At 33.0% G+C, this 11,079-nt stretch overlaps 1 protein-coding gene across 3 annotated transcripts in view; it reads left to right on the forward strand.

The window, feature by feature from the left end:
• The window catches only part of LOC127083270 (putative 4-hydroxy-4-methyl-2-oxoglutarate aldolase 3), a 28,860-nt gene extending 20,080 nt beyond the window's left edge, over window positions 1-8,780 (forward strand). For 2 of the 3 annotated variants that reach the window (XM_051023581.1, XM_051023572.1), the window contains exon 2: window positions 8,187-8,780. In XM_051023581.1, coding sequence (XP_050879538.1) covers window positions 8,199-8,699 — 501 coding nt within the window. In that variant the 5' untranslated portion in view covers window positions 8,187-8,198 and the 3' untranslated portion in view covers window positions 8,700-8,780. Of the gene's footprint in view, window positions 1-7,939; window positions 8,115-8,186 lie in introns of those variants that run through there. The other variant, XM_051023562.1, reaches the window with a different exon arrangement.
• The last annotated feature ends 2,299 nt before the right edge of the window (window positions 8,781-11,079 follow it).

The raw sequence follows: 11,079 nt of genomic DNA on the forward strand, positions 1-11,079 counted from the left end.
TTCTAATTTGTAGGTTTCATTTTACTTATTGCTTTAATTTTTTATTTTTAGTCTTTATGATTCCATTTTTTATCGTATTTATTTAATGTTGTTGTTGTTCTTAATTTCTAATCTCAACTATTGCTTATTGTTGGTGTCATTTAATTTCTAGTTTCAGTTCATATTGTTATATCTATTATTCACTGCAATTATCTGTTTTAAATCACTCATATAAGTTCCAATTGTTATTGTTCTTACCGTTTTTGTTTACATGTGTATGGGATACTTGCAGGTGCCTAAACCTATTTGTATTTCAAGTTAAATTTTATTATTTTATGTTCAGTTTAATTAATAATAGTATGCTTTCCACAAATATGTCCGGCTAAGCTCTTAGAACTCAGATGGAGACACGGTCGTTCCGACGGGATTCGGTAAATTATATCGGCACTGATTTTTAATATTAAATTATTTTTCTGGATCTAAATTTTAAATTTTAAATTAAAATGCTTTGCGCGACAGCGAAAGTACTCAGATATCGATTAATAGAGCCATAGTGTGACATCGGTATGCGATCAATAAAATTTGGATTTTTAATTTCTAAACATAGCGATATTATTTTTATATTTTTATTCAAAATAATAATAAAAATAATTAGAAATTACTAAAGCCATATCAATGGGTTTGGTCAATGGGTCCGCGGGTTGCAAAACTCAAACCCAATACTCGAACCAAAACTATACGAGTTATTATGGATTGGGTTAGGTATACCCGTAAATGAATGGGTTCGGATAATTTATGGGTTGAGTTGGTTTGGATCGACCCACACCCATGAACACCCCTAGATGAACCCCTGCTTTTCAAAAGAGGAGCCGACGGTATCTTTCTCCGATGTGTTCCTAAATAGGAAATTCAGAGTATCATGAACCACTGTCACTCCTCACCTTATGAAGGGCATGCTACTACGTCAAAGACATGCGCGAAAATACTTCAAGCATGCCTTTATTGGCCTAACATATGACACAATGTCCATGCTATGGTCATGAACTGTGACTGTTGTCAACGCACCGAAAACATTTCCCGGCGAGATGAGATGCCTTTGAATAACATATTAGAGGTATAGGTCTTTAATGTTTGGGGAATTGATTTCATGGGTCTTTTCCCATCTTCTATGGGAAAGACGTACATACTCGTAGCAGTAGATTACATATATAAATGTATAGAGGTCATCGTCTCTCCTACAAATGATGCACGAGTGGTAATTAAAATGTTTAAGAACAATATTTTCCCTAGATTTGGTGTACCAAGGCTATTCATAAGTCATGGAGGATCACATTTCATACCCAAAATATTTGAGAAGATTTTACACAAGTATGGAGTGCGACATTGAATGGCTACACCCTACCACGCTAAGACCAACAGACAAGTAGAGGTTTCTAACAAAGAAATTAAACAGATTCTAGAGAAAACAGTTGCAACCTCTAGATAGGACCGGTCAACTAAGCTTAACGAGGCATTATGGTCATATATGACATCCTATAAAACACCCATATGGACTACTCCATTCAAACTTGTGTACGGGAAGTCAATTATTCGAGTCTTTACACTATTGTTGTTTCATGTAATGGCTTCATCAATTTTTTTTGCATTCTTTACCAATCTTATTGTTGCTATTGTGTTGTTTTTATTGTGTTGTTTTATTGGATCAAAAGTTTTGATTCGAAGGAAGCAATTATTTTATGCAAGAATTCATATTTTATATAATTTCTAGGTTTATTTACTACGTGCTTATCAAATAAATGTTGTTTAAGTTCTTATTTTACTATGTTTGAGTAGATTTCTTTAGAGTCCGAAAAAATAGGATTGTTTATTGGGAAATTCATATGAAATGTTTAATTAATTAATTGTAATAAGAATAAAATGTTGGTTTGCAATTTTTATTTTTAACTATTAGTTTTATTAGAAAAGTAGAAACTTAGAGATATTGGTTATGTATCGAAAGAGAGGAACCGATATTTGATGACACTATTATTCAACATTTAATTTTAATATAGTGAAAGAATTTTTAATTTAATTGTGAATTTATTTTTAACTTTTAAAAGAATTTTATATATATTAATTTTATTACGAAAGTCAATTTTTAATTTATTTAAGAATTTCATTACAAAAGTCAATTTTTTAATTTGTACAAATAATTTTATTCTTATTATGATAAATTGTTAGTATTTTGTACGAGTAGAGTTGGTAAATGAAAATATATGTTTTGGTCCCTTATTAATCTTTTCGCAAACTCCAATTCTTTGTGTAGTCTTAGTTAAATATAGGAACGATATATAATGGTAATTGTAATTGGTCTACGGGGATTCAATAATATTTTAGTTACGCTTTTTAGACTAAGATATTTTATTTTAATTAATTTTCCCCACTTTCAATTGTATACGAAAAATCCAGAGCACCGGGAATCTAACTCAATCGATCAATAAAATCGAACGTATACGTCGGTTGCAACAAGATGTTGCATGACCATTACCGCCCTAAGAAACAATTAAAATGTATATGATAGTTACAGCCTAGCCTACGAGACAATTAAAACACTTGACTTTTATGGAAAGATCTTTCCCTTCGTAAGACACGATTGAAACGTTGGACCTTTATTAAAAGATTTTGCCGCTCTATAATAGGAAAATTTTGACATTTCGTGGGGACCAAATTAATTAATGGAAACTGACAGAGGGACCAAATTATTTAATGCTCTGTCTAAACACTATTCCAAAAATATGATAATCAAAATACTATACAGATGGTTTTTCAATAGCAATATCTAGTCTATAAAAACAAAATAAGTAGATCTTAACTTATAAGGAACTAACTATTAACTTGCACCAGTTTCTTAGTATATGGGTGGAAAGTGTACTCATAATTATTGTTGCTAATACTTGTTATTAAGATAGATACCAATAGATCGATGAAATAATAGAAAAAAAATTCTATCCAACAAAAAGTCTGTTTGGTAAGACTAAAAAAGAATTTTTATCTTTTAACTTTTCAACCTGTATTAATACAAAAAGTTCTATTTGATAATTGTCATTTAATTTTTAACTTGTAACTTTTCTTTTTAGTTTATGATTTTTTCTATTTTAAGTAGTTTTTACCTTGTCATGTTTTATTTAATTTATACTTTTAATATTTCAACAAAAATCTAACAAAAATCTATTTTTCCCCTTCGTACTTTTAACCGGATTGCATGGTGCTTAGTTATAAACCGCCATTATTTTTCTTGCTCAGCCAAATTTATGGCGTTTTAAAAACATCGTATTTGTAAATTGTGGCGGCTGAAACGGTTATGATATTCTTAAAATAATCGCAACAGTTTATGCACTTTTTTGTAGTGCATGAAAAAAAGTATTCAACTGATGCATGGGTTAATAAAAGGTCCAAAAACTAATGTGACTAATCAAAGCTCCAACAAAGATGATTCTCTCATCAATAATAAAATTCACATGTCAATTCTCGAAGAAAATATACAGAGGTATGTCAATGAGTTTTCAAACAAACTTATAGACTTTTAGTACTTTGTTGAAAAGATGGCTGAGATCAAATTAGGAATTCGATTTTTGGCTCTAGTTGAGGAACATAGTTTGCTGAGATTTTTGAGTTTGAATATTAAGTATGATCCGAAGCTTGCTAACATGCTTTATTGCAATTTGAAAATCACTGATGAAAGTTTAGAGTGTCATTTCAAAGTTGATTAAGTTCTCTTTAGATGACTTTAGTACTCCTTTTGGTGTATTGGCTAGAGGTGAAGAAATATGTACCACTAATGCTCCTAAATTTTCAATGTTTGATTTGGTAACAAGTATTTCTAAGTCTGTATTCGGTGATCGTCTGGATATGGTCGATCTTAATATAAGTCATATTAAGTTTGAAATGCGAATTTTGCACTGGATTATGGTTTAAATGATGTACAATAAACGTCATAACTAGGCAAGAGAAGATGACTTTGACCTCTGTCTATTGTGGGTACTTTTAAGCAACACACGCCATAATTAGGTCACTTTCGTTCTGCAGAGGATGAAGCACTACAGATCCTCTCCTAGGACTTCTTTATTATTCTCATCATTTGTCATGTTCATTCTTGAATTGAATAGTATTACTTCATTCGCTACAAATTTGGTGAAATCGCCAAAGTGGGTTGACTTCACTATTATTAATCTTATGAGATACTACTAAGATGAAAGCGGGGAATACTATTTTCTACATACTTGTGGTATTATGCTTTGTGAGGATAGGATTGTGAAGGATCCTGATGAAGGGCTCAGTTCACCATTTGTAGATTCGCTTTCTTCTGATATGAAAGCATCATGGCACACATTGAAGGTGTTGCTAAGGAAGGTCAGAAAAGTTGGTGAAGTTGAATGAAGAGTCGAAGACCAAGATGCAAGCTGGTGAAGCTCGAGTCCTTGCTCAAGTGGAGTTTGTTAGAGCTGCTCTCGAGCACCTTGATAGTCCAAATCTCATCTTTCCTCTTTGTACTTCTAATCTTGATCCAAAGCATACTGACCCTGTTCTAGATCCTACAACTATTCCACTTCCTCATAATGAAGCAGCTGACTTACCTTGTGTTTATTTCTATTTTCATGCATATCATGTCATAGCATATGTTTTATCACTTTTGGATATTTATGTCATTTTGGATTAACTTCCTCATAAGGGGGTTTGATAATTTAACCTGCCAAAAACTATTAAGCATTAATGGATATTCTCAAGATCAAATCTTGGGGACAAGATTAATTCTTCTTGATTAAACTTGTATGAATTTATGATGTCCTCTCTCTCTCTCTCTCTCTCTCTCTCTCTCTCTCTCTCTCTCTCTCTCTCTCTCTCTCTCTCTCTCTCTCTCCCTCTCTCTCTCTCTCTCTCTCTCTCTCTCTCTCTCTCTCTCTCTCTCTCTCTCGCTCTCTCTCTCTCTCTCTCTCTCTCTCTCTCTCTCTCTCTCTCTTCCTCTCTCTCTCTCTCTCTCTCTTCTCTCTCTCTCTCTCTCTCTCTCTCTCTCTCTCTCTCTCTCTCTCTTCTCTCTCTCTCTCTCTCTTCTCTCTCTCTCTCTTCTCTCTCTCTCTTCTCTCGCTCTCTCTCTCTCTCTCTCTCTCTCTCTCTCTCTCTCTCTCTCTCTCTCTCTCTCTCTCTCTCTCTCTCTCTCTCTCTCTCTCTCTCTCTCTCTCTCTCTCTCTCTCTCTCTCTCTCTCTCTCTCTCTCTCTCTCTCTCTCTCTCTCTCTCTCTCTCTCTCTCTCTCTCTCTCTCTCTCTCTCTCTCTCTCCTTTTTTTATTTTTCGCATTGTTAATTTTCACTACTAATTTCTAAAAAAAATATTAAAGTTTCTTTAAAATCTGAAGATAATCGGAAAAAAATTTCAAACCATATTTTTTTCTAAAGCTCTCAATTCAGCTTCTTCTTATGTGTGGATTCAAATGTTTAGCACTTTCAATGTGACTACTAATAGTTTAGAATCCCATTTAAACTTGGTAGCCATGTTGATCCATCAGCTGACGATTTATTCAATTGTTAGTCGATTATTTATTTGTTAATTCTAATGATGTTTCATTGTGATAAAGCCTAGTGTGAATAATACAGAAATGGATTCTCTACCTTTCACTCCCCTAACTTTAGGTAACTTTAGGGTATTTTCATAGAGAGAGAAGTGAGAAAGAGAAGAAAAAAAATGGGGAAAATGATATGAGAGAGAAAGAGAGTGAAAAATCTTGGAGAGAGAGAGAGACAAAGGTAGAGAGAAGTTCCCTCCAAAAAGTCAGACAATCCTAACCTGATAATACCTTAACCTAGCAATTATTAGTCACGTTTAGTCTTCAGCGATTCATTTGATATCTTATTTTGTATCGGATAATTCCAACATCAACTAATTGTAATGCAACTAATAGCCTATCATTCTAGTTTAGCCTAATGAACAATATCTGAATTAACTAATTTTTTGTTTAGACAACCATAAAAAAATTATATTTTTAGTTCTTCTTTTTATAAAGAAAGGATTGGTTCATGCAGAGTCATCTCAAGTTTTTAGAGACCCTGTGTTGGTTAGTCATAGTTTAACAATGACAAAATAAATAGAGACCTTATTTAATCTCAATTTAACCTGACAAATATTTTATAAGATCCTATTTAGCTATAGTTTAAGTCTAATAATTTTGAGGCCCTGTAAGGTATCTCGTTTGCTCGCCCTCAAAGACCGACCTAGATTCATGGATGGTGTACATTCATAACATATGGTCTTACTCTTATAATCAACACTTTACAGACAATGCAAAGTTGGTCAAATTTCAATTGTTAGAGCATTAACACTAAAGAATGCTAGCAATATCCCATTAAGAAAATTTCTCCACGGACACTAAATAAGATGCTTCTTCTGAATAAGATTTATTTCACCAATATTTTAAAGTTAAACTATAAACAAGTCGCGAATTAGAATATACAAGTTAATTGGTCTTATCGGACAAGCACTAAAAAAACAAGTATAATACCCGGTAGCATCTTCAAGGCCCTCTAGAGTATTTACCAAAATCTTAGTATGACTCTGAATTCCTTCGAGGTATTTATCAGAACCTTAGTAGGACTTTAAATTACTTTAGGTATTTACCAAAACCTTAATATGAACTTGGAGCCCTCCGTGGTATTTATCAAAAACTTAGTAGCACACTAAAGCCCCCAAACTATCTACCAGAACCTTAATACGACTCTAGAGCCCTCTGGGACATTTATCAGAACCTTAATAAGACTCAGAATCCCTCTCGGGCATCTACCCGAACTTAGTAGGTCTCTAGAGCCCTCATGAATATTTATCAAAACATTAGTAGGACTTTAAAGTCCTCCGGTCTATTTATAAGAATCTTAGTAGGACTCTGAAGTCCTTTGAAGTATCTACAAGAATATTAGTATGACTATCGAGCCCTTTAGAGCATTAATTAAAATCTTAGTAGGACTCTGAAGTATCCATTAGAATCCTAGTGGGAGTCTAAAGCCCATTGAGATATAAACATATATAAGAGCTCTACATAAATCTTAAGTACATAAATCTTAAGTTCATCGTATGACCCGAAGGGACATGGGACAATAAACAAATATAAATGGAAAAAACACATGCGCATTAATTCAAGATTCACTTCGACAAAAGTGTGAAAAACTAAGATAAAAGAATGCTAAAATTTATTAATGAGCAACTCATTCTTGAAGGATGCGTCGGACAATCATTAATAATTCTCAAGAAAGGACTTTGCCCTTACACAACTCATTCTTGAAGGATTGTATACATGTTTTGGTTTTTGGTAGTTATTAAGAAAGCACTTTACCTTTACAAGACTCATGCTTAATGGATTGTGTACATGTTTGACTTTTTGATTGGACTTAGGAAAGCACTTCGCCCTTACACGACTCATACTTGAGGGGTTGTGCACATGTCTGGTCTATTGGGTCGGGCCATAAAATGGACAGAAATCAACCCTGACCCAATGGAGCCCACCCTAGATTAATGCTCCACCTAGAAGAGCGTGGATGGGATGAAATAGCTAATGGACTAGATTGGTTATATCAGCCCAAATTTAATCCAAGACGATATCTTATTAAGAATTAATTGAAAGCATGTTTATAGCTTATGAATGGATATCATAAGCAGAGATCTATGACAATTTAGATTAATTCTCAATCACTACTAAAAAAAATTTAAGAGGAAATTGATTAACGTCTAATGAGTTTTCATAAAAGACAGGTCAAAAACTACTATATTGGACTTAGTAAACACTAATATAGTTATCATTGATATACTTTTATGATTACAATGTTTTTTATATATTTTATAATATATTATTATTAAAAGGAAATGTACTAAAAACATTTAACTGATAATTATTTTTTAAAGCTATTTTTATACTTTAATATTGATGATATTTTTTTATTAAGAAAGATAAGAATATCTAATTGATAGAGAAATATTGTAACCGAAAATCAATCCACTTTGTGACATGTGTGGTTGGGTTTGTTCCATTTCATTCCACACTGATACAAAGTTAATATTATCATCACAAAGTTATTTCCCACATTCATTCTCCTTACTAGCTGCGTTCATCTGTTTTGGTAAGCACAATAAGCTGCTTATTTTTGTAACCTTAATTTGCATAATAATTTAAGCTAATTTGGTTGTTGCAGGAGTATTGTAACATGTCTTGTCTAGCAACAGCAGATATATGTGACACAAACATATCACCTCTATCAAGTGGTGATTTAAGGATACTTCATCCAGTGTTCCAGAAGTATGGTCAGTCTCAAGCATTCTCAGGTCCAATAGCTACCGTAAAAGTGTTTGAAGACAATGTTTTGGTTAAACAACTTCTTGAAACAAAAGGAGAAGGAAGAGTTTTGGTTATTGATGGAAGAGGAAGCATGAGGTGTGCTTTGGTTGGAGGGAAGTTAGTGCAGTTGGCACAAAGAATGGGTTGGTCTGGAATTGTAGTGAATGGTTGTGTTAGAGATGTGGATGAGATTAATTTGTGTCAAGTTGGTGTTAGAGCTTTGGGTTCTCATCCACTCAGGCCTGGTAAGAAAGGTTGGGGGGAAAAACATGTTGGTGTTTATGTTGGAGGAAGTTTTATTGGTGATGGTGAATGGCTTTATGCAGATAATGATGGTGTCATTGTCTCCAAATTTCAGTTGTCAATCTGATTTAGTACTAATGTTTTTTCAATTATTCAAGTCTTTACACAATTGCTGTTTCATGTAATGGCTTCATCAATTTTTTCTGCATTCTTTATCAGTCTTGTTATTGTGTTGTTTTATTTTTTATTGAATCAAAAGTCTTTATTCGAAGCAATTATTTTATGTAAGAATTCAGCTTTTATATGATTTTATGGTAAAAGAATGTATAGTCTTAGGATACAAAGTATCTGAGAGAGGAATCGAGGTTGACAAAGCAAAAATTGAAGTTATTGAAAACCTCCGACCACCTAAGATCACCAAGCCTTTAACCGATCTCTTGATGAAAGACGTTGAATTTATCTTTGATGAAAAATGCCTAGAGTCATTTAATATCCTTAAACACGCCTTGATCTCTGCATCTATCATGTAACCTCCTGATTGGAGTTAACCATTTGAGATCATGTACGATGCAAGTGATTACACCATAAACGTTGTTTTAGGATAGTGGAAAGATAATAAATTGCATGTCATTTATTATGCAAGCAGAACACTAGATGTATCTCAAATGAATTATGCCACAATCGAAAAGAAACTCTTATCTATGGTATTCACTATTGACAACTTCCGATCTTACTTAGTAGGAACTAAAATCATTATATACACAGATCATGTTGCTATAAGATACTTATTTAGCAAGAAGGATGTGAAGCCGAGGTTACTTTGTTGGATCCTATTTTTACAAGAATTAGATTTAGAAATATATGATAAAAAGGGAACCAAAAATGTAGTTGGTGACTACCTATCAAGATTGTATAATATTAAGGCAGAACATGTACCCATTAATGACGATTTTATCTATGATAGATTGGTTGCGTCAGTTGAAATTGAAGGAATTAGCTATCTTCACTATATTGATTATCTTAAAAGAAAATACTTGAACACCAAGAGCGAATCGGAGGAAGAAGCTGCGTTGGTACAAAACACTGTACCATGGTATGCTGACTTCATAAATTATTTAGTCGTCGAAGTTCTACCTGCATATATGACCTACCAACAGAGGAAGAAATTATTCCACGATCTAAAACAATTCTATTGGGATGAAACCCCTCCTTTTCAAAAGAGGAGTCGACGGTATCTTTCTCTGATGTGTTCCTGAATAGGAAATTCAGAGTATCATGAACCACGATCACTCTTCACCTTATGAAGGGCATACTACTACGTCAAAGACATGCACGAAAATACTTCAAGCAGGCCTTTATTGGCCTAACATATGGAGTAATGTTCATGCTATGGTCGTGAACTATGATTGTTGTCAACGCACCGGAAACATTTGCCGACAAGATGAGATGCCTTTGAATAACATATTAGAGGTAAAGGCCTTTAATGTTTGGGGAATTGATTTCATAGGTCTTTTCTCATCTTCTATGGGAAACAAGTACATACTCGTAGCAGTAGATTACATATATAAATGGATAGAGGTCATCGTCTCTCCTACAAATGATGCACGAGTGGTAATTAAAATGTTTAAGAATAATATTTTCCCTAGATTTGGTGTACCAAGGCTAGTCATAAGTGATGGAGGATCACATTTCATACCCAAAATATTTGAGAAGATTTTACACAAGTATGGAGTGCGACATTGAATGGCTACACCCTACCACGCTAAGACCAACAAACAAGTAGAGGTTTCCAATAGAGAAATTAAACAGATTCTAGAGAAAACAGTTGCAATCTCTAGATAGGACTGGTCAGCTAAGCTTAACGAGGCATTATGGGCATATAGGACATCCTATAAAACACCCATAGGGATTACACCGTTCAAACTTGTGTACGGGAAGTCAATTATTCAAGTGTTTACACTATTGTTGTTTCATGTAATGGCTTCATCAAATTTTTTTCATTCCTTACCATTCTTGTTGCTATTATGTTGTTTTATTGAATCAAAAGTCTTTTTTTGAAGTAATTGTTTTATGTAAGAATTCAGCTTTTATATAATATTTAGGTTTATTTATTACGTGTTTATCAAATACATGCTATTTAAGTTTTTGTTTTATCATGTTTGAGTAAATTTCTTTAGAGTCCCGTTTATTGGTGAAATTCATATGAAATGCTTAATTGATTTATTGTAATAAGAATAAAATGCTGGTTTGTAATTTTTGTTTTTAACTATTAGTCTTATTATGAAAGTAGAAATTTAGAAATATTAATTATGTATGGAAAGAGAGAAAGAGAGGAATTTGAGATTATGAAAGAATCTTGAAATTAATTGAGAATTTATTTTTAATTTTTTAAATAAATTTAAATATATTAATTTTACTATGAAAATCAATTTTTAACTTATTTAGAAATTTGATGACCCGGATGTTGGGGTCGCCACTAATTGAGTAATTTTTACAAATAATTTTAT

Source organism: Lathyrus oleraceus, chromosome 1, assembly GCF_024323335.1.
Source record: "Lathyrus oleraceus cultivar Zhongwan6 chromosome 1, CAAS_Psat_ZW6_1.0, whole genome shotgun sequence".
Classification (NCBI taxonomy): domain Eukaryota; kingdom Viridiplantae; phylum Streptophyta; class Magnoliopsida; order Fabales; family Fabaceae; genus Lathyrus; species Lathyrus oleraceus.